Source organism: Mesoplodon bidens (assembly GCF_964165515.1).
Source record: "Mesoplodon bidens genome assembly, chromosome: 2".
NCBI lineage: Eukaryota > Metazoa > Chordata > Mammalia > Artiodactyla > Ziphiidae > Mesoplodon > Mesoplodon bidens.
The window spans coordinates 178,564,449-178,588,187 of record NC_138177.1 but is presented as its reverse complement, the minus strand read 5'-3'; the positions used below and the strand labels follow the sequence as shown (position 1 = coordinate 178,588,187).

Here is a 23,739-nt window from a genome sequence, read left to right as displayed (position 1 = left end):
CATGGCTCATGGGCCCAGCCGCTCCGCGGCATGTGGGATCTTCCCGGACCGGGGCACGAACCCGTGTCCCCTGCATCGGCAGGCGGACTCTCAACCACTGCGCCACCAGGGAAGCCCCATCTGTCTATTTTTCATAGCTGACTCTGCCATTTTTTGGCAGACAGCTCACTGTGTATCAATGTCCATTCTTTCCAAATTCTGACTGTACAATGATAGTACCCAGGACTTTCAGCTGGGCACTGAAATAACGACTTTCCTAGTATCCTTTGCTGTGGTCATGTGGCTAAGTTCTGCCCAATGGGAAGTGGACGTTGGCTGATCTCCCCTCCTTCCAGTTAAACGGAATGAGGAGGTAGTGGGTGGCTCCGGGGCAGTTACCAGGCCCATGAGGTGGCAGCCCTGTGTTTGACTTGAGGACGGTAGAGCAACAAGACAGCAGCCAGGGCCTGAGGACCACCAGTCACCACACCAGCTCTGGGCTGACTGTATTTACAGAAGAGACAGAGGAAAAACATCTTTTTGGGCAAGCCACCGATCGTTGGGCTTTTCTGTCAGCTTCAACCGTACCAGCCCTACCTTGTACAGACCCTGGCTGTCCTGGGGGCACTGCTCTGTGGCACAGCCACGTCTGGCCTGGCAGCCCTGTAGGGCTCACACGCAGTCAGCCCGCTCAGTAACTCGTGGGAAAAACTTCCAATAGGTTCCTTGCTTAAATATTTGTAAAAAAACCAAAAATAATGGTAGCATTCTGTGCTTTATTTGATAGCCCATCTCGGGATTAAAATCAAATGGAATTCTGAGGAAATAATCAGACTGGGGTCACAAATTTATACAAGTTCAGTGTTGCACTAAAAATAGTACAAAAATAGGGGCTTCCCTGGTGGCGCAGTGGTTGAGAGTCCGCCTGCCAATGCAGGGCACACGGGTTCGTGCCCCGGACCGGGAAGATCCCACATGCCGCGGAGCGGCTAGGCCCATGAGCCATGGCCGCTGAGCCTGCGCGTCCGGAGCCTGTGCTCCGCAATGGGAGAGGCCACAACAGTGAGAAGCCCGCGTACCGCAAAAAAAAAAAAAAAAAAAAAAAAAAAGTACATGGTTAATAATTAAAATGTTTAATAATAATAATAATTAAAAATGTTTAATAATTCTAAAATGAATTTTAGAATGAGAAAAGTTTCATAATATAAACTTTAAAGGTGAAAAACTATAGGGGCTTCCCTGGTGGCGCAGTGGAGAAGACTCTGTGCTCCCAATGCAGGAGGCCCGGGTTTGATCCCTGGTCAGGTAACTAGATCCTGCATGCATGCCACAGCTATGGAGCCCTCCTGCCGCAACTAAGACCCGGCACAACCAAATAAATAAATATTAAAAAAAAAGGTGAAAGACTATAGAAATATAAAGCCGTTTGTAAGTTACAGATATACATGGTGGACTTCCCTGGTGGCGCAGTGGTTAAGAATCCGCCTGCCAATGCAGGGGACACAGGTTCCAGCCCTGGTCCGGGAAGATCCCACATGCCGCGGAGCAGCTAAGCCCGTGTGCCACAACTACTGAGTCTGTGCTCTAGAGCCCGCACGCCACAACTACTGAGCCCACGCACCACAACTACTGAAGCCTGCGGGCCTAGAGCCCATGCTCTGCAACAAGAGAAGCCACCGCAATGAGAAGCCCGTGAACCACAAAGAAGAGTAGCTCCCGCTTGCTGAAGCTAGAGAAAGCCCGCGCACAGCAATGAAGACCCAACACAGCCAAAAGTAAATGCATTTATTAAAAAAAAAAGATGTACATGGTAAAAAGCCTTCCTATCAAAATGTTAAAGGTTATCCCTGTGTGGTAGAATTAAAGATGATTTAATTTTTCTCTTGGCATTTATCTATGTCTTCCTCATTTCCTACAATAAACATGTTATTACTTTTATAATTGGGAAAAAAAGTGTAAAAAGAAAAGAGAAAGAAGCAGAGAAGAGACCAGGCCCTTGTGAAGCGCCGCTGGTTCTAGGCGCCCAACGGTCCCTCCCGAATGTACTTTCCGCCATTTGGCTTCATTCATGTGACCTGAAGGCGTGTGAACGAGTGAGAACTCTCGGGATGGACAGTCGGGTGAGTGTTGTGCTCCAGGCCTCCCTTTCCTGAGTCACAGGAGACCCTCCTGCATTCCCCGCTGGAGGTGGTTCTGGATTTCTCCAGAAACCACGCCCCAAGGGCACACTTACCCCAGGCCACTGACGACTGATCTGGACAGGATGAGATCTGCTCTCTCCTGCCAGAGCCGTGGTGGCCGCAAAAGAAAAGTCAGGAACCAGCTTTCTTCCAGTAAGAATTATTTTTAATGGTTTAAAAATGAGTTCGTACAAAAGCAGCACCACCGTGTGGTGCTTCCAGTCCATGGGAGGATCCCCAGGGTCTCTTCCAACACTATCTCTTTGGCCAATTGTGCCTGAAGCCTCTGTAGAGACAGCACGGAAACAAGAGAGTTAGTTCTTCCAGTTTGGCTGAACGTCGGCTCTCAGCCAGTTTATAAAACGCTGCGAACCTTAATCATGCAGAACTGAGGGAAAATGGACTGTCTGGGGGTTGCGAGGACTGAGCGGGGCAGCAACGTGCCCGGAAACTCCAGCGCACAGGAGCGGGGCCGGGACGGCCGAGCTGACCGAGATCTACAGGCAGGTCCCTCCTTTACGGCCACAGCCTGGGGGTGAGTCCTCTGACGTCAGGGTCTGCCTCAAGGATCAGGGTTTCACGCCTTGAACTAAAGTATTCCTGAACAATGACAACCCACATTTGCTTACGGACCGTTTTTCTCATTCCTCAGAAACAAGCTGATCTAGGCAAACAAACAGACTATTTGCTCTGCGGTGCCCCTGGGAAACCGTATGGTACCGGGAGAGCGCTGAGGGTGACCGGAGCCCTGGGAGGCCGTGGCTGTGACTGGCATCCAGCGATCACCTCTCCTGTCCCAGCTAGTTTTCCAAATGACGGAGGGCGGGTTCGGGTTGGGAGAGGCCCTCGAAAAGTCTTTCCACCTGAGGCCTCGGAGCTGCTCACCGGGTTCCCCGGGCCACGCCGGCCGTCTGGCACGTACCTGTCTGACTTTCCAGTTGGAAAGGACATGCTTTTGTTTCCCATCGACTGTTTAATTTTTTTGGCTGCAGTGCACTTCTGAAAAGAAGCCATTGAAGCTGAGTGACAACCATGACCGCAAGACGCACAGGAAAACACCCCTGGGCTCAGACGGCCCATCAAGGACTCCAGCGCCACTGGTATGACTCTGGTTTTCTTGCAACTGGACATTTCTGGGTGTTTCTGAAGGCAAGGCCGTACATATGAGCTACTGAAGAAACGGGAGGGCTCCACGTGGGCCTCGCCCCCCCCCCACCATGCCAGACGTCCAGCCACCCTCTGCTCTGACTGGCAGCAACGCCCACGGGGGGCAAAGGCAGGCCTGTGCCGGCAGCCACAGGGAGGGTTTCGGCCTGTGGCTATAATTCCCATGGCAGCAAACAGAGTAACACCCTTCAAAACCACACACCCACTTCTATAGACTCTTTAATAAAACATTTTTTTCTTGCGAGAATAGTTGATGGGTATTGTCTGTACTTGGGAAGAAAGGAGGTGAGGGAAAAGATATGCAAAAAGGATTCCTAGATGGACCTGTCTTCCAAGCAGTGGAAGAGGTCAGCAAACACGCACCTCGAGCATGCTGGAATTCTCAGTCTATTACTTACCTTGCCAGACTGTGGCTGCTTATTTGGGTCAAACTGGGAAGAAGGTGTGGATTTGCTGTCTCCTGAAAGGTAAAAGAGACGCCGGTGATCATGTGAGTGAATACACACAACAGACTTACTACCAGGCTGGGGACACAACATTCAGGAAGTGTGGGCTGCCAGTCCACTACCCCTTTACCGAAACTTCTGGCTGATGTAACTTCACAGATCATGTTCCCAGTAGCTAAGGGCAGCCTGGAGCCAAGGCTCATTTCTCACAGGTCTATTCTGAGGTCAGGGGCAGGTGGCTAAAGCACTGGCCACTTTACATCAAGGAAATCTATCTGGTTTCTGTGCAGGAGGAAGCCACTGTCAGTAAACTGGGGCCAGAGGTGACATTCCTGCAGAAAAGACTGCTGTGTTGCCAAGGAGGCTGCTCTGTAGTCAGGAATGCCAGCTACAGCCCCTTCAAGGTAGACAGGCTCTCACTGGCTCAGGAAGCACAGAGCTTCAGCTCCTGGGCATCAGGTTTTCTCAACAAACCGAATCTTTAGTGTGTGTGTGTATCTGTCTGTCTGTGAGAAAATGTGTTTCTGGGCACAAACTCTTGTGAAGAAGGATGAAGCCACGATTAGAACAGACACCATCGTGCTGAACCACCAGAGCGGCTCCTACAAGTCAGTCCCAGGGGCTGAGGGAGGTGGGTTTCTGTCCGGTCACCACCGTGTCCTTGTCTTGCCCTCACAACTCCTGCTTCGTGCCAGGTCTCGGGCAGAGCTTAAGCTCCGCCGAAGGCCCGCCGTTTCTTTACCCCACAGCTTCCTCCCACGTGACGTGGCAGGTAGTCCTTGCACGGCACCAGTTCTGGTCTCACCAGCAAAAGCCTTGAAATCCGACTTGCTGTAGTCATATGGGGTAAAATCTTTTTCTGGTGGATCTGGGTCTTTCAGCTTCTTGGAGGTTTTGAGTCGTTTCTTGTCTTGTTTCTGTTCTGTCGTCCTCGGGTCACTTGTTGTTCGTTCCCTCTTCTTGGCAGCGTTCTCCAGCTGTGGATTGAACAGACCCGTAAGAGAGCAGCACGCCCCGCGTGCCCCGCAGAGAGCACATCGCGAGGGACCCACCGCCTCCTGGGCTGTAACAACTGATGCGGTGATGGGGAGCGGAGCGCCGGCGGGGAGTCTGGGCGGGGCCGCTGCCAGGTGGACCGAGAGAGACCAGCTCCCAGAGGGACAATGACATCAGGCCACTTGGAAAGGCCGGGGCTGAGCATTCCAGAGCGTTTGGGTGCCGGGGAGTGAAACAGCTCCCAGGAGGGGTGGGACACAGAGCGGGCTTGAAGGCCTGTCTACGTCTACAGGTGAGGGGCGTGCTTATCCCAAACGCGGAGGGAGGCACATCGAAGGGGGATGACAATGTCAGCTTTCGTAAGGGGCACGAGGAAGCACCACTTGACAAGCCAGCGTGAGCTGGGAAGAAGCAGGCGTTTAATCCAAGGCTGAGGGTAAGCCCTCCTGACGTTCGAGAAGAATCCTGACCACAACCAGAAAACGCAGAAAAGCCAGCACGTACGGCAGCCTGCTGGCGGACGGGCACGGCCTGCTCCGCTGCTGCTCTGCACTCCTCCTTGGCCTGGTCCCGGGCAGCTGCAAGAGAGAGAACCATCTCTGTGCAGGCCTCCGCCCTCCTCTGCCCACAGCGGTCGCCCCAGCTGAGCGCACCCTCCCTGCCCCTCAGCCCCCTTTGCTGGTCCCACCCCACCTCCCCAAATCCCCACAGGGTGGCTGCAGTGGGGCTCGGGCCCAGATGCTCTTCTCACCACCCGCCCTCTCAGTCCACACCCACACCTGCCCCGCACGCACTGGCCTACGGGACACCTCTGAGGGTGCTGCGCCGGGATCTCAACTGTGACACATGAAGGACCAGAACCCAAACCTCGTCCGCCTCAAACCGGCTCCCTCTTCAGCCTCACTGTCGACGGCAGCGCCTCCTCCTCAGGCACTCAGGACGAAACCTCTCGAGTCCACGGACCACACCTGAGTCCTCACCCAACGCTGTGGGCTTCACTACGGGCCACACCCAGGCTCTGACTTCTCACCACCTGCTCTGACCCCAGGCTGTCCACACCAACGTCCCCTCGCACCCACATTCCGCCCCTGCCCTCTGCGCGGCTTCCAGGGTGAGGCCTCCACAGCCTAATTCAGCGCACGTCCCTCTTCTGCTCAGAACCGTCCGAGGCTCCCAACTCACTTGGAATAAAAGTCCTGACAATGGACTCCTGCTCTCTGCCCTCCCCTCCTTCCCGCCTTCCTCACCCCCGGGGGCCTCCTGGCCACGCTGAACAGCACGGCGAGCTGTGGCCTTGGCCTCGCTGGGCCTCCGGTCCGGTACTCTCCCCCCGATCGCTGCAGGTCTCTGCTCAGCGCCACGTTCACTGACTGCCGTACGGAAGTAGCCCCGCGCCCCCTCAGGCCCACCCCCCAGCACTTCCTACCTCGCTCTCTGAGCAAGTACCCGCTGCCCTGACAGCTCACACATCTACCGGCTGACTGTCCGCCATCCCTCAGCAGCGGGGAGGCTGCGGAGGGCAGGGCCGGGTCTGCTTTGCTGTATCTGGCACTTCGCTGAACGATTAAATCGACAGAACGATGTGCAAGGGCCGTTCTCTAACAAATGCGCTGAGTTTCTGAGGAAGCAAATGCTACGCTACCTGTTTGCTCAGCTGCCTTCTTCTTGGCAGTTTCTTTAGATTCTTTTTGAACCTGTACCTGGCTTGCCAGCTTCCAACGGTTGCTGATCTATAATGAAAACAAACAGAACAAAAAAACTCCAGAACTCAGCCACCTAGGAATGCTTTATTTTTTTTAATGAGGTGATGCAGAGCATGCTAGTCTAGCAGCTATATACATTCTAGGTTATAAGTTCCATGTCTAACGACACACAAAATAAAACCTCAGGCTGGCTTTATTTATAAGCTACTTATTGAGAAGGACAAAGTACAGCTGTATCCCAGGCACTGGGCTGGATGCTCGCATATCCACCATCTCATTCAGTCCCTTCTGCGATCCCGGGACAGTGGCATTAACATCACCCCTGCTTTACGGACAGGAAACAGTCTCGGAGAAGCTAGATAACTGGTCCAAGGGGCATGGTTAATAAATGGCGGAGATGGGATTCAAGGCAGGCCTCCTGCAAGTCTGACGTGCTTCTTTATGACACCGCCTGTACCTGCGGCCTTAGAACGCATCTAGGTGACAGGAAGCAGCAAGCACGGGGAGGGACGGATGGCTGCTGAGTGTGCCACGACCAGTGGGGGGAAACCCTGCCTGACTCCCCGTCTAACAGCAGCAGGCTAACCACCAGTGACAGGGCGGAGGCCCATCAGGGTGTCGGCCTGATTCTCCTGCCTAAAGAAAGAGTGGTGCTGGGACCAGAGGAGGGCAGGCCACCCATCTGACCAGAGCGCTACTTCCTGCAGGGAGGAAGAGGGCTTTTAACAGACAATTAACGTGCGGGCTCCCGGGAACATCGCATGGGGACCCAGGGAAGATGTGCTCTCATTCTTACTCATAATGCTGTTAAAAACAAACCACACGATATACGACAGAGTGTTTTAAAATTTAAGCTGTCACCTTTAAGAACCTTAAAGTCATATTCATATATAAAAACGCATCAAGCTGTACATTTCACATCTGTGTACTTTACACCAAGTAAATTAAACTTCAATTAAAAAAAACAAAACCCAAAGACCTGTTTCTTAAAAAGTTCCCCAATGCTTTCGAAAATCTGATTAAAGTCTGGCTGCTCTCTCTGGAAACAATGCTTATCTATGAAGTGTTTCTTGCATTCACTTTCAGGGAGTTTCACGGATGGGCTTATTTAAAACAGAAACCTGGTTTAAGAAATTAAGAAGTCCCCTTTTCCTAGAAAGTCACTCTTAGAAAGGGTGACAAATCCACTTACTTCATAGATTTTCGAAGATGGATCGAACTTTGCTGTCTGAGAAACGTGAGCCCGGGATTCTAGTGAAGGCAGAAACTGGAGAGACGGAGACACAGTCACGTTAACCGCTGAGAAATGGAATCCGGACCCAGAGGTCGGTGGCGCGGAGATGGGAGTTTTCTCGCTGGTTCCATCTTAGGAGGCCTCAGTGCAAAGCGTCAGCCTGGCCGCAGCTGCCTGGCCCTCAAGTGGGGTGTTCCTTTCGGCTTTGTCTCAAAAGACCTGACCCCAGGTCTCAACCCACCGCCGGGGACGACTTCACAGTTTTGCGGCTTCCAGTCTCTGCATGCTCTCGGCTTCTTTTCCAGGCAAAAGGCACCTACAGCTACAGAAAGCTCTGCATCTTCTGTCAGCCCTTAACATACACAACCATTACTTACCATCCGAAATGGATTGTCAAAGGACTCCATTATGTTCTGGGCTTTTTTCTGTGCAACTGTTAATGGACCCTTTCCATTTTCTTCAGCACTAGGTTCCTGCAGGGACAGAAAATGATCACTCATGTCATCGTTCTGTGACATTAAGATACAAGCAAGAGGAATGACAGTAACAGTAACGATACTAACAGCTGACAGTCATTCATTCATTCACGCCATGCCGCATCTGGGGATTTTAGTTCCCCGACCAGGGATCAAACCCGTGCCCCCTGCAGTGGAGGCACGGAGCCCTAACTACTGGACCACCAGGGAATAACTTAAATTTATTTTTTTTATTTAAAACTTTGTTGGGAGTTCCCTGGCAGTCCAGTGGTTAGGACTCGGCGCTTTCACTGTAGTGGCCCAGGTTCAATCCCTGGTTGGGGAACTAAGAGTAAGCTGCAAGAAAACCAAAACCAAACAAAAAAGAAAACAAAATCAAACAAAAAACAGAAACAAATACCCCCAAAACCCAAAGACCCAAAAAACTATTTAAAAAATTTAAAATTTAAGTATAGTTGATTTACAATATTAACGACTATTTTTTAAAAGCCTCCCCTATGTATAAGGCACTGTAATAACCTATATTAGCACACGGTAGGGTGTTTAATACATATCTATTGAATCAATGAATTCTCACCATGTCCTTACAACCTATGAGCTATGTGGCATTATTCTCACCATCTTACAGATGAGGAAAGTGAGGCTGGGAGAAGTTAAGAAAGTCTTCCAGAGCCTTGCAGCTAATAGGTGCAGAACAAGGATTTAAACCCAGGTCTGGCTGGCTCTAAAATGTGGGGTTGTAACCTGAAATTACCTGAAATTTAAAATCATACACCTTTATAGGTAACCAATGAAATTATGCAACAGAATGTTGCTTCCACCTGAGTTCATCAGCATGTGCTACCCTTTGGCTTTTTCTGTAGTTAGGCTCCCTGCCACACAGGGCACGAGGGGATCCAGCATCCTTTAGACCAGGCACGGTGCTTACACATCCACACAGCCGCAAGTTCACGCTCACATCTTTAGCTGCCTAGTCACTTTGTGGCTCAATGAATTCTGCGGTCAACTAAAGCTCCTAGACTTCTTTTCGCAAGAAGCAAGACTAAATGTATGTAGTTAAGTGAAAAGGCAAGCTCACTCCCAGGTGGTACATCTTGCAGGCGGCACCTCGCCTCCCTGGCTTTGGCCCAGCACCCGAGTGTGGTGGGATAGTGTGAACGGAGACCCCGTACCTACTGGACCACCAGCTTCTTAGCCATCTGGACACCTGCTAAGCTCGACACTTGTCTTTTTCCATATAGACAGTATCCTTGCTTCTCTTTCTCAGTTCCTTCTTTCTAGAAATTATGTTTTTTCCTTTCTACCACATCTATTGCTTGCTGTATTCAGAATTTTATCTGTGCATTTTCCTTTTGTCCCTGGTCATTTCAGTATCTGTCCATCCTGACCAACAAATGCACCTTGGTCTTCCTTGTGCAAAGAACCTGCAGCTCGAGTCACTGGCGGAAAGGAGAAGCGTGCTGAGTGGGATAGCATCCCGGCCCGATTCCAGGAACACGGCTGGGCTCAGGCGGGCCACGCTGGGACTCCACACTGGACGGAGTCACTACCTACCAGGACTCAGCCTCTCTCCGGGATGGGGAACAAGCTCCTACCCACTTCCTGGTGCCTGATTTCCCGCAGCTCACTTCCTCTAACGAGCCAGACCGGAGAAATGCTCTTTAAATCTTCTCTTTTTCATCCAAAGCGCATACAGGTGGTGCTGGCGGCTGTCAGGAAGGTATACACAGCACACACTCTTCATCGGAGAGATCACTCCATCCCTTCTGGGAATCAGGGCGAACTGTCCTTTGACCGTGGATGTTCGGGAAAAGTCCCTGCTTATGCGTCCCTGGAGCCCACACCGGCTTCCCTGGGGGGCCACTGGTGAGTATCAAGATGTCAACCCTCCCTTGAGGATCTCCTCATGCAGAGCGCACAGAGAATCCTCTGCCACCTCTCACAGACCCCCTCGTCAGGGCAGCAAACACCATCTGGCTGATGGCCTCCACGCCCACTCCCACCACCGCTGGCTTCTACTTCTGGTGTTCGGCTCAGAGGTGGCCACGACACTCCAGGCAGACAGCCTGTGTGATAAACCCAGTACATCACCCCGGTCTGTCTCCCCTCCCTGAAGATGTTACTCACGTTAAATAACGTGATGACGGCGGTAGCGATAAGGCATCCGGTGTCCGGCAGGGCCTCCTCTTCTTCTCGGGCAGTGGGGAGGCCCTCCTGCTTCTGCACCGGCACAGGCCCTACAGGGAGGGAAGTCAGCACGGTCGAAGCCTGTGGGATGGCACACCAGGCAGCCCCAGCTGTCCAGGATATTCCAGAGGGCTTTTCATTACCATTGGTTCCAATGAGAGGACAGCTGTCTGACGGGGCGTGGGAGCAGTCGTGGGGGCCGAAGAGAGCATTCTCCAATCTCTGCATCAAAAAGAAAGCACCAGGTTGGCACGAACAACCTGCAAGCAGGGGGCAGCCTTCTGCCCGAGGGGTCAGGCCCTGGTGTCTGTCAGGGAGGTTGGGTCCGCGCTGGCTTTGACTCATGTCTTCCCCAAAGAAGCAACAACAAACACATCACGGTACCTCAGGGTTGGGCGGTGGCCCGTTCTTCCTCACTCCAGCTGCAACTTCAGACTGGAAAGTAAAAACAAAGAGAATTTGAGGAAAGTTCCCTACATTTGATGATACACACATTTTTTTTCCCCTCAGCGCAGACGAGTCCGTTCCCTAGACGGTGTTTTTCTCAAGAACCCAGAGATTTTCTCTCATCCCTTCAGCCCTTCCAGTGCCTGGCACTATAATTACTTAGTGCTCAATAATTATTTGTTGGATGAAAGAATAAAACCTTTTATCGTAACAAGGCACAATGTGGAAGGATTCCAAAGAGCTTGATAAAGATTCTTCTCTTGTCACCAGAGTTTCTCTTTACTTGGAAAAAGTATAGAGCCAAGAAAGAAATTTTAACATGAAGACAGTAAATGTGTTTATCTTCAGATTCTCTTATTTTTTTATTTTTTTGCGGTACGCGGGCCTCTCACTGCCGCGGCCTCTCCCGTTGCGGAGCACAGGCTCCGGACGCGCAGGCTCAGCGGCCATGGCTCACGGGCCCAGCCGCTCCGCGGCATGTGGGATCTTCCCGGACCGGGGCACGAACCCGCGTCCCCTGCACCGGCAGGCGGACTCTCGACCACTGCGCCACCAGGGAAGCCCTCAGATTCTCTTCTTTTTCACCTTTTCAAAGGGGCTGATTTTAAGTCTTCTGGAATCAATATATCTTTCAAAAAATTATAAACATGATTTACCACATACTGACACTACTGACACAAAACATGAAAAACTGTCCCAATAAAACACAAATCAAAACATGCAAATTTACCTGACATCCTGCATTATCTACACAGGAGCAGAGGCGTGCTGGTGTGTGTGTGTGCCCATGCGTCGCACATACAGACGTAACGTATGGATCTGGATTATGGGCTGGGGACCCTGCTTTCATCTAAATTTTCCTGAACTTTAGCATGTCCTTCACAGTTAGCTCTTTCCGAATTCCCCTCTTCTATCCAAGGTTCTCATGTTTCCCATCACCTCGGCTTTATACGTGGCGTGAACTGTCCTTGACTCCACCTCCGTTATTTTCAAATCCACTTGCCAGTCGGGGAATACCTCTAAAGCACTTAGCATGGTGCTGCAGAAGAAATGGCAGGGAACTCCCTGGCGGTCCAGTGGTTAGGACTCGGCGCCCGTACTGCTGAGGGCCCAGGTTTGATCCCCAGTCTGGGAGCTGAGACCCCACAAGCCACATGGTACAGCCGAAAACATGAAACAAAGAGATGGCAGCTGTTGTCTCCACGTGTTATTAAGTCCCACCGATCTCCTCTTCTGAAGATGCTTCTTGTACCCGTCCTTCGCTTTCCATTTCTGAGACCAACACGCTCGTCAGGGCAGTGTCACTTCACTCTGGACCACGGCCCGGTTTCCAAAACAAGCTCCCCGTGCTGAGATCCCCACTCCATTGTATCCCGCCTCCAGGTTAACTGCCTCCGAACAACAGCTAACCAGCCCACTAGACATCATTAGACATCAAGGACCGTTGGATGATCAAAGATAAGGTCACGAAAAAAAGGATGAGTTTTAGCTTTTGATTATCATAAAGGTACACCCACTGGATTGCCTAAATCCTGTTATGTGTTCAGGATCTGTTTAGAATGGAGACCAGCTCACGTACATAGGACACCACAAGAAGACAGACACTGGCAGTCAGGGCTGAGAACCTGCTGAGTTGGGAACGTTTAGCAGAAAAGCTTTCTTACCTTGAGCAGGGGCATCTCTCGCGCCTGCTGAATTAAAAGATGCATTTCATTGATCTGCTGCCGTACAAGAGGTGGCACAGGGTTACAGCAGGCTATGATGCCCTGAGGTTCCCTGAAGGCAAAGCGAGAACACACTCAACTCATCGCCTAGGGACACAGCCCCCAGAGGCTCCAGGCAAGAACGATACCCAGATAAAGCCAGAGCACTGGAAAGCTCAGGTGAACACCAGGGAGACGCCGCCACGTCAGGGCAGCCCAGCCAGCTGCTCCCAGACGTGCTCCCTGCTGCCCTGAGCCCTGAGCAGAAAGCCTCTTACGGCTGCCTCCTGCTAACGGGGGGAGGGCTGGAAAGCGGGGCCGCAGCTCTGCTGTACTGCGATTCCGCAGGGAGGTGACAGGTTATGAACTTTGATTCTCTGCTTAAACCTCAATTCACATCATACACATCTGGAATCGTAAGGCAGCTTCATTTGGAAGAAGGTACAGACATTTTCCTTCCTTGTAAGTGGATGCCATAGGCTCAGAGACTGACATGGGACTCAGTATAAGGCATATCCACTGAAACAGTTCCAGTCCAGAAGTTTGACTGCCTAAGTGGCAGCCCAAGGGCAGAGATGCTGCATTCCTTGGCGCTAACTTCCTGGAGCACCGATCTTCTCTGAGTAAACAGCCTTGAGGCAACAACAATCAGGGAAGCTGGATTGTGAAGGACAACTTTTCTCTACTGAGAAAGTCAGCGAGCATATGAATCAGGTCTCACTCACTTGGGCAGCTCCTCGGCTATCTTCAGCATCATGTGGTTTGGCAGGACATATCTGGAATAAAACACACAACGGGATCACATTAAATTCAGCCAACAATTTCCACTATATGCTCTAACCCTGGGAAAACAACCAACTTTCATGGCAAAAAGGAAAAAAAGTCCATTATTTGCTTGTTACCAGACCTGGCAAGATTAAGAGAATCTCTAGTCTCTTACCCGTAACTTTCATCTTCCCTGCGAGCTGTTTTATCTCTCCAGGCAAACAGCAGCTGAAAGGCCGTTAGCTGCTGTGTGTTGAGATGTTTCTTTTGCTTTCTATACAGTTCCAGGTAAGATTCATCCGTGAAGATAGGTTTGATGAATTTCTGCAAAATGTCAGCGAATATTCAAGATCAGTGGGCATCACTATTGTGCCCTGGGCTCTCTTCGTGAATGGAAAGAGCAGAGCAAAGAACAAGCGGGACCTGAGCGGAACCGGGTGTCGGGCTTTACCTTGAGGCAGATGTCACGGCTCCGCTGCCACTCCACCTGCAGCTGCGTGGGCTGCTCGTTGCCACGCTCCCACAGCTCCAGCCTCATCTTATCATAGATGTAAAGCAGGTAATGAGTGTCGTCGCGGGCATAGTTGAGCATTTCCTCGGGCAGAGGTCTAGGGTTGCAACAGAGAACACTGTTTCACACCTCTCCCCCCGGGCGGCAATTCAACTTGTCTGCGCTGCTGGAGCTAAGACATTTTTGGCTCCTTCTGATATCAAAGATTCTCTCCCAGCCAACACTACAGTTCTACCAGCATCTCCTGCATCTTCATATGACAAGCCACTCTTTTCACAGCTGGGCAGAAAGGGCGGCGGGGCAATGATGTGGTTAAAAATAAGGGCCCTGCCCTCCTGAGTTTGAATCTTAGCCCGGGGTATGGCACGTGGCATGGGTGAAATAACAGGTAATGGTTTTTAGATTTTATCATTTTCATCTTACATCTGGACTTCACTAGATTCTCTTTAGAAATTCTGGCATGAGAAGTGGAGAAAAGCTTGGTGCTTCTCCATACAACAGCTGCAACCTCAGAGAGGAAACCGGCCATCGGAAAATGACCCAGGTGAGCAAGAATCCCATAAAGTATGGCCAAGACTCTGTTACAGCCTTTGACTACAGTAAACACTGACTCTAAGGCTAAGTCAACTCTGTACCTTAGAATCCTCTCACACCTATGGGAGACCATCTCACACATACACAAGCATCCCTACCGGGGAGATGTGAGTTACAAACAAGAGACTGGCGTGGACAAATGCTGACATGGTGTGGCTCTTTCAACTACTACTTCCATGAAGCATAATGCACTATTCGTTTATCTAAGACAGTAATTCCCAGCTTTTTCAAATAGGAAGCATTTTTTTAACCAATCCATTTAAAAAGTTTTAAATTCTTCACATTACAGAACTAAACTGAAATTTACTAACATTCCCCTCTATGTAACATAATCAGCCCAACATAAACTTCATCGCTATTCTAAACCTTCCAGGTGTCCTTATGCCACCGAAAACAACTGGAGAAAAGCCCAACGACATTCAACTGAAGATCCAAATGGTGTTACAGCCTGAGCAAGGGTCTCCAGGAGTGGGAGTTAATGAACGCCCAGGCCTTCTTCCGCCATCCCCATTTCCTGGTCAAGAACAAACTAACCGTATTCTCCAATCGGCCAGCTGATACTGCTTGTTTGATTCCACGTTGCAGTAGAGCTTCAGCAGATGGTCGAGGGAGTGCCTGCCCAGGTTAAGAAGGCGTGCTGCCTGATGGGTATCAAACATGTTCACCACATACAACCCAAAGTCCTTCTGTAGCCACTCTATGTCTGAATCGGCACCATGGAAGACCTGAAGACAAAACCACAATCAGGCAGTACAGTGGCACAAGGCCACTTATACTCTGAAATGAACTCTGCCCCTAGGTTATCAGAGCAGTGGAATTAGAAGCCAGGCTAAAGGTTCAGATGGGTTCAGTTTTTAAACGCCTCTTTTAATTTGGGCCACAGCCTTCTACACTCCTAATTGCATACTTGTAGCTGCCAACAGCTGATGATTCCAAGAGAGCTGCTCTGGTAGCTTCAAGGGTGGTCACTAAGTCCACACAATCTTGAGGGCGTGGGCTCACTGTAGAACTCATCAAAGTCATTTAACATCTTTCTGGGTGGTAGCGGGCTAAGCCTTAGCTCTTCTAACAGGCGTTTAGAAACAAAAGCAGTTTAGCATGCGGCACCCTAGTGTGAAGTTACTGTTATTTCTCTCAACTTTATTGGGTCTACGTTGAAATGACGAAAACAGTAAACTGAAAAGCACCTGAATCTTGCACTCACATGCAAGAGTGGGAAAAGGCTGGCTGACCTTAACAATAGCTGGGTCTGTGAGGCTCTCATTGAGAATGTACATGTCACTGCGAAGCTCCAGGGTGTCGACGATGAAGTCTTCTGTCCGGGTGGAAATCTGCATCAGGCAGGTGAGCCCTAGGAAGCTCCGGTAAGAGTGGTGCTAAAACACACAGAAAGAAGGGAGAACAGGAGAAAAAAGATTTTACCAGGCTTACCTTTACCGATTTTGAAGTCAGTTATAAAGCAGAGGAATACAATTAATTTTTACCAAAAAGTAGATTTAAGTTAGTATTAATTTTATATTTCTTGAGTAGGTGAACTCACAGGAAATGTAAAAATTTCATTCCAGGTCATTAACAAGTTACCTCCAAGTCTACAGCAAATTCTGGACACTTCAGGAGCTTTTCATTGAGTTCCACTAGTTCATCCAGCGAGGACACGAAGTGGCAGGGTGTCTCTCCTACAGGTCTGTATAACTGCATCACAGAAGTACGGGCAGAAAGAGAAGACTGTTAAGAATCATCTTTCATGAAAGTACCAAAATTACGAGTTCACGAAATAATCCAAAGTCATAACCTTCTACTTTAAAAATATTTAAGGAAAGCCAAAATTACATCCAGTAATTCTATGTATTTGATTCTTCCTGGGCTACTTGGGTACCATCCATCAGCTAAGGTTGGGCACTTACCTGAGGCTCTGGCTTTTGAAGGACTGAGTCTGGTGGAGTGAAGTGATCTAGTTCGTACTGATAAGGATGTGCAAACCTGAATCAATAAAACAAAAAGAAAAATATTTTTGATTAATTCCATGATTCAAGGAAGAACAACTGCTTTAATCCAATTCGTAAAAACAAACAAGAAAAGACCACTGTGAAAATATTTTTAAAAGCATCGTTTCAACGACGATTCAAGTGCATCAAAAAAAAAAATTGGGTGAAACGTGTTCACCCTTCAAGTATGATAATTCAAAATCGATTCATTTATAAAGATTTGAGCACTAATTGGCCAAACACTGTATGGTTGCTGTCGGGGATGATACAGAAAGGTGAAATATGTAATTCCTTGTGGTTTGGAAAAACGAACCTGTGAGGTGAGAGAGGGTGGTCAATACCTCAGTTGGTCATATACCAAATGATGTATTTTTTTCAGTTCCTCTATCAGATACTTGCATAAAAATCCTAAGTTGCTGAGTTCCTTGAGGGCAGGGCTGCCTTTCATTACCTTTATTTCTCTAGCACTCAGCTAGCGCCCTCACAGTGCAGAGCTGGGGCTGAGGCACAAATGCTCAGACACTGGCTGCGTGTGAGAAAAAGACCAACACTGACGAAGTTTTCATCACCGTTTTTCTTTAAACTGAAATCAAAGTCCTCTTGTCTGTTTTTCTTTAAAATTTTTTTTTTTTTTTTTGCGGTACGCGGGCCTCTCACTGCCGTGGCCTCTCCCGTTGCGGAGCACAGGCTCGGGACGCGCAGGCTCAGCGGCCATGGCTCACGGGCCCAGCCGCTCCGTGGCATGTGGGATCTTCCCGGACCGGGGCACGAACCCGCGTCCCCTGCATCGGCAGGCAGACTCTCAACCACTGCGCCACCAGGGAAGCCCCTCTTGTCTGTTTTAAGCAAAGTTTTTCCAAGATGCTTATCCTGCCAGTGAGAAATGTCTTTTCTGTACTGAATTTATTGGTAAGCATTACCTTCTTGTTTGCATCCACACCTAACAAGAAAGGCAGAGTGGTACAAAGGGAGGACAATTTTAAGAAAACTTGGGCTTAAAGTTCTAGTTCTGTGCGTAGTGAGCATCCCTAATTTTGTTTTCTCATCTGTCCAGTGGGGACGAGAGCAACTGGCAGCTCTCAGGACTGCGTGAGGGCTACGTGAGACGGTGCTTGTGCGAGGCCCTCTGCGAACGCAAGCAGGAGGTTTAATCGATGAGGTGCACGTCAGGGTAAGGAGAACAAAGTCACCCACTCCTCAGATTCTGTTCTTATTCACACATTTTACAAAAGTGACACAGAGTGAAAATGCGGCACGAGGGTCAGGACTCAGGGCAGGACGTTCAGACAGGCAAACACTTACATGTCCTGCTCCACCTGCTGGGTTCTCTGCTGGTGGATGAAATCCGCCAGGGCAGGGGGGACATCCAAGTCCTCAGGTCGGTCCTGTGGGCGCTCCCGCCTTTCTTTAGAGAGTGCTGGAGACGCAAGCAGCGACAAAGACACATTCACATCTTGTCTAGTTATGGAGGGTTAACTGGCTCCCTCTGAATTTGAAGAAAGGAAGGTGGGAGGGATACCTTTTCCCCTTGATCTGTTTTTGTTGGGCAGAGTTGGCACCACTTACCCTGAGGGAGGGGTTTCTGAGCATTGGGCTTGATGAAGATTTTAGGAAGAAATGGTGTGTTGGAATTGTCAATCTTCTCTCGGAATTTAAGCTGAGGTCGGATGATGTTTTTTGCATGAAGCAGCCGGAATGTTTCACATTTTGTTTTTTTGCTATATTCTCCTGCCTATGATCAACAAATATAAATACTTTATAACACAGCAACTTGATGAATTAGAAAACTAAATTCCAATTTATGCCTTCCAAAGACCACTCATATAAGAATGTATGTGTGTGTGAGACTGGGGGGTTAGACAAGAGGGCGTAATTAGGTTGTGTCTATTTATGAGAACAAGTTAGGCAGTGGCCAGTTCTGTGTCCAATAAGTTAAAACAGAAATGCAAATCAGAATGGGCAAGGGCCCTACTGCAAAGCTGACACTGAAAGCTCTAGTCACCTGAAAAGCAGCCCTCACCTTCCGGTTCCAGCTGGACACTATGGTTTTAGGGACCTGCAATCCTGCAGGGAGGACAGGCTGTTGATTCTTATTCACACCTGATGCTTCATCCAGTAAAATGCCCTAAGAGTAAAAGAGATATTAATTTAGTATCTTCCTTTCAGGGTTAACAGAGCTAATTACCTAAAATTTTTACGAAATACATTCAGAGAATTATGTGCGAGAGTACACACTTATAAGGGTGGATCACTGTAGGAGAGGTGATTAGAGAGTCATCGCAAATAACTGAAGCATTATTTGCTCAAAGACAGGGCTGTAATCAGGCACTCCCTACCGTTGATCAAGTCTCTTTACAGTTCTGAATTGGGCTGAAAATTCAAAAGTGATTCAACAGTATGTTGTGGCCCACTAAAATAATTAAAAAGACCCTAGACTGTATTAAACATAGAGGTACGGTATTTAGAGTGAGAATGAAGCGTGTCCTGATCTACTTTGTAAAGATGTGGAATCTCAGTTTGGGCACCATTAACAGAGGTGCACCCAGTTGATAAATGCCAGGATTTGAAATCATGAAGTATGAGAAACCACTGAAAGACCTGTGGGCATTTAGACCGTGGAAGAGATGACTTCAAGGGACAGGAGAGCATGTTTTAAGTATCTGCAGGACTGTCACACAGCTGAGAGTTAGATGTGCTCTGGACAATCTGTGTGTATTTCTGTAAAGGATGTTATGCTGTAGTGTTAGGTGTAAGTAGACAGTCAGCTAGATCAAATGATTCACATCTCCCTCCAATTATGCAAGTCAGGGTGTTTAGCAGACTGTGGATAATAGTAAAAATAGACTCAATTTTGGTTGGGATCTGTATCCAGAGGCCTCTTCTCTTGCAACAAAATGGGATTCGCAAATCTGGAAGGCAGATTATTAATATGGAACTTTAAAAATAGCCTTCCCTGGGCTTCCCTGGTGGCGCAGTGGTTGAGAGTCCGCCTGCCAACGCAGGGGATGCGGGTTCGTGCCCCGGTCTGGGAAGATCCCACATGCCGCGGAGCAGCTGGGCCCGTGAGCCATGGCCACTGAGCCTGCGCGTCCGGAGCCTGTGCTCCGCAACGGGAGAGGCCACAACAGTGAGAGGCCTGCGTACTGCAAAAAAAAAAAAAAAAAAAAAAAAGCCTTCCCCTGGGGCACTGATACTCTGAAGTGATATATCTGAAGACAACTGTGTTATTTTTGGGAAAAAGAAGCCAACTAGCAGAGGGAGGGAATGTCATTACAGGCCAGAAATGCTAAACTTCCTTTCTTTTCATTTCCTAAGGTGCTTGGGTTTCTTTTCATATTTAATAATACGAAAGCTCTTCATTTGTTAGTAACCTTAAGAGTAACGTGAAATACTCACCACTCTTTCCAGAATAACATCATTGGTATCAACCAGCAAATCAAACTTGTCCTCCAGCTCAGTCACTTTCTTCTGATCCTTAATGTTGCTTCGACACCCATGGTACTGCATTACCCTACTCATGCTAGAAAGGACAGGAAAACCACAATCAGCTTGTATACTTTTATTCACTTGTTTACAATCTAGGAGAAAGCTCCCAAGGCTTGGCTCAGACTATTCCCAATACTTTTTGATCAAACTAATAAAACCTGCACCCTTTAGCAAAAAACACTGCTAGTTGTATGGCACTGGGCAATTCACTAAATCTCACTAAGACTTATTTTTCTCATCTGTTAGTTGAGGGGGTGGAAGAAACTATCCCAAAGCTTCCTTTAACTTCTAAAAAAACATATACAACACTATGTAAATAATGTACTCTGCATTCATTGTTTTAACGTGAAATCTAAAACAGATTCTCTAATTCTGTCATGCAACAGTTAAACAAAATCAATGTTTGTGTAATGCCTGTCCTAATACACTTATTAGAAAGTTATTACTAAAAAAGAAAATAGATTTAAAAAAAAAGAAAAAGAAAGCTAATACTTGTGACTTTCCAAGTTGTGTGAGAGAATCTTGGATCTAGATTTTCAAGTCTCATATTAATTAAAAAAGATTCATTGTCTATAGCTGCAATAGTCAATATATATATTTTAAAAGTAAAACTCACAATTTACCAAGTAACATTTCCCTAATTAATATTTCCCACTCTCTCATTTTTACATTTTATAGCTCTAAAGCACAGAAAATTATGGTAAGAAAAAAACAAATTTCAGGAAAAATCATCTACTTCTTTATAGTCTTTTCTTTCAACACGAGAAACCAATATATACTTACCACTGAAGCAACCTGTCTCCCTGTGTTTCACAAAATGCCTGGAAGCCAGGAAAACTTCGGTAAAAATCATACTCATCACCAAACTGTGGTAGGCCCCCAGATGCCTTGGTGACTGCCACCACTGCCCCAAGAGCAAACTGTCAAAAACCAGAAAAACAAGCATGTTTTAGACACGGATCACCATTCATTCAGCAACTCATTGTTTTCAAGATCTGCTATATATAATGAATTGTGCTAGATGATGAAGACCTTCATGCATCCAACACATATTCACTTACTGCCGATTTTACACCAAGCCCTTATGATACAACAGTGAACATGAAACCAAGCTTTGGAGCTTACGTTCTTGGGAGAGTAGGAGAGAAGAACAAATACATATATAATAGGACTAATATTCAAAACAGCCTGGGTTTGAGTCTTGGCTCTACTACCTATGGACTGTGACCTTGGGCAAGTTATTTTATTTATCTGAACCTTAGTTTCCTCCTTTGAAAAATAGGCATAAGGGGGACTCCCCTGGTGGCGCAGTGCTTAAGCATCTGCCTGCCAATGCAGGGGATACGGGTTCGAGCCCTGGTCTGGGAAGATCCCACATGCCGTGGAGCAACTAAGCCTGTGTGCCACAACTACTGAGCCTGCGCTCTAAAGCCCACAAGCCACAACTACTGAGCCCGCGTGCCACAACTACTGAAGCCTGTGTGCCTAGAGCCCATGCTCCGCAACAAGAGAAGCCACTGCAATGAGAAGCCCACTCACCACAACAAAGAGTAGCCCCCGCTCACTACAACTAGAGAAAGCCCATGTGCAGCAACGAAGACCCAAGGCAGCCAAAAAAGTAAATAAATAGATGTAATCTCTCATTATTAAAAAAAAAAAAAAAAAAGAATCCGCCTGCCAATGCAGGGGACACAGATTCGAGCCCTGGTCTGGGAAGATCCCACATGCCGCAGAGCAACTAAGCCCGTGCGCCACAACTACTGAGTCTGCGCTCTAGAGCCTGCGTGCCACAACCACTGAAGCCCCTGTGCCCAGAGCCCATGCTCCACAACAAGAGAAGCCACTGCAACGAGAAGCCCGCACACCGCAACCAAGAGCAGCCCGCGCTCACCGCAACTAGAGAAAGCCCACGTGCAGCAATGAAGACCCAATGCAGCCAAAAATAATAAATAAATAAATAAAAATAATAATAAAAAAGAGAAGTATAAGGGACTTCCCTGGCGGTCCAGTGGTTAAGACTCTACACTTCCACTGCAAGGGGCACGAGCCACGTGGTGTGGCATGAGCCATATGGTGCGGCAAAAAAAAAAAAAAAAAAGACAATATAAGAATATTCTAGATCTTTTGGATGAGCAATTTAGAATGGCTACTGTCCACAACTGGACTAGTGTTTATGGCTCGGTGCCAAGTAGGTCTCTATTTTAATTGTTGTGTGATAATGAGAAAAAACCTGAAGTGGCTGTCATAGGTAAATGACGGTCACATCAAGGCCAACTGACATTACTGTGAGCTGTGTAATAAATGTTTTCCAAGAAAAAAAAAAGAGAGAGAGAGAGAAAGATGGGAACTTGAATCATGGTGGGGTACATGGTAGCGCTGAGCCACCCAATCAGGACCATGGCTAGTGGCCCAGGTACTATTCAGAACCAAATAAGTGAATTAATAACAACATCTGCTAATGATAAATTAGATATAATGTGAGTGGCGTTTTGGAGGATCTGTAGTGCTAACTTACAAACTATTTTAGTTTCATGGTCTTGGAAGAGCTATGCATGAGGTGTTTAATCCCAGGTTTGTTTGTTCATATTTAAGCACCATTAGACAAATAATCTAAATGAACTCTATGTTCCTTCGAGGAGGCATTGATAAATGTTCTATGGCACCTCCAGGAGGGACACTCGGTGGCAGCTGTAACAGGTGACATTAAACCCAGGGTTTGGGATTATGTAGGATTGGACCTCAGGAGAGGGAAGAAGGGTCATCCCGGCTGCGGGAGGCATAAAGCAGCCGAGTCTCTCTGGAGAGTTGGTCGGGTGGCTCAGGCCTGGGCGGGGGCGGGGTCGCGAAGGCTGGGGACATCAGGGTGACCAGGAAGCCCTTCCCAAGAGGCGGAGACGGCTCTCCATACTCGGGACTGCATGGGCTCAAACGGGAGATCAAGGACCCTGGGGAGTGTGGCGTCCCCCAGTGTCAGCGTGCGAGGCCCCACCCCCGGAGAATGAAGACTGTGCCCGGAGCGGGCAGCGACCCCTAGACCCCCGCCCGAGGCTCCGCTGCAGCGTGCACGCGGCCGCGTGGGCGGCCTCCGAGAGGGTCCGCGCCTGCTTCCGGTCAGGCGCGGGCGGATCCCTGTGCCCCCGAGGCCTCACGAACTCACCTTCACGAAGCTGTCTGCATCGGGGAAGCCGGGCAGCACCATCTCCCCGTCAGACGTGGTAGCGCTTGTCGCCGACTGGGCCTTGGACTCTCGGGGACTGGGAAGCGCCATTTTTCCGGCTTGAACGGCTTTTCTCGCGAGAGTGCCTCAGCCAACGCGACGTGCACGCACTGCGCATGTGCGAGGGCTGTTGTTGCGTTGGGGCGGTGTCAGCTGAGTACCCCCACCCAGGGAACTTGACGTTTTTCTTTAACCTCATATTATTTCATGACAGCAACCCAGTAATTTACGGTAAGACCTGGAGGACCCAATTATTCTTATATTTAAAGCCTGCTCCTCCCAGGCTCTGGTTCCGTGGCCCCCTCACTCACTCGGTTTGACTCCTGCCGTTATCCCCTCTCTGGCGTCATCTGTCTTTTCCGTCGCTGCTGGTTCATCCCTAACAAACTACAGGTATGCTGGCATCTCTCCCAAATAAAAGACAAGATAGAAAACAACACTCCACCCCACACCTCCTTCCAACCACTGTAACATTCCTCTTGCCCTTTATAGGTAAACTACTAGAAAAGGCGTCTATATGTTCCTACTGTAGTTACCTCCAGTTCTCTGGAACGCCTCCAATCAAAGTTTCCTCCCCATCCACGTCGTAAGGCACTTAGTGTGAACTCAAACATTTCTTACATGAATGCCTGGAAGAGCTCTTGTTAGGAGGTTGGCAGCGGT

At 48.7% G+C, this 23,739-nt stretch overlaps 1 protein-coding gene across 2 annotated transcripts; it reads right to left on the bottom strand.

Moving 5' to 3' along the window:
* Positions 1–2,290: 2,290 nt before the first annotated feature.
* EXOSC10 (exosome component 10) lies at positions 2,291–23,149 on the bottom strand. 2 transcript variants are annotated; one of them, XR_014015035.1, is made up of 25 exons: positions 23,017–23,149; positions 20,643–20,779; positions 19,770–19,893; positions 18,394–18,498; positions 17,940–18,105; positions 17,676–17,790; positions 16,293–16,368; positions 15,970–16,080; positions 15,621–15,764; positions 14,923–15,113; positions 13,735–13,891; positions 13,459–13,607; positions 13,244–13,294; positions 12,480–12,591; positions 10,753–10,803; positions 10,512–10,590; positions 10,309–10,418; positions 8,083–8,178; positions 7,664–7,738; positions 6,411–6,498; positions 5,273–5,346; positions 4,578–4,749; positions 3,721–3,786; positions 3,082–3,155; positions 2,291–2,445 (listed from the first exon to the last, which is right to left on the bottom strand). XR_014015035.1 is itself a non-coding variant. In XM_081223960.1 (25 exons), exons 1-25 carry the CDS (start codon positions 23,125–23,127, stop codon positions 2,415–2,417), a joined length of 2,664 nt encoding a protein of 887 aa, XP_081080086.1. In that variant the 5' UTR covers positions 23,128–23,149; the 3' UTR covers positions 2,291–2,414. The 2 variants fall into 2 exon arrangements, 1 of the variants encoding a protein (XP_081080086.1); XM_081223960.1 differs by having other exon boundaries at positions 3,082–3,158; positions 3,725–3,786.
* Between the last annotated feature and the right edge of the window lie 590 nt (positions 23,150–23,739).

Coding starts and splice junctions, on each gene's coding strand:
- EXOSC10 (XM_081223960.1), bottom strand. CDS start 23,127: ATGGCGCTTCCCAGTCCCCGAGAGTCCAAGGCCCAGTCGGCGACAAGC. Junction 15,765..15,969: donor AATTTGCTGTAGACTTGGAG/GTAACTTGTTAA, acceptor TGTGTGTTTTAG/CACCACTCTTACCGGAGCTT. Junction 7,739..8,082: donor TTGACAATCCATTTCGGATG/GTAAGTAATGGT, acceptor CCGTCTCTCCAG/TTTCTGCCTTCACTAGAATC.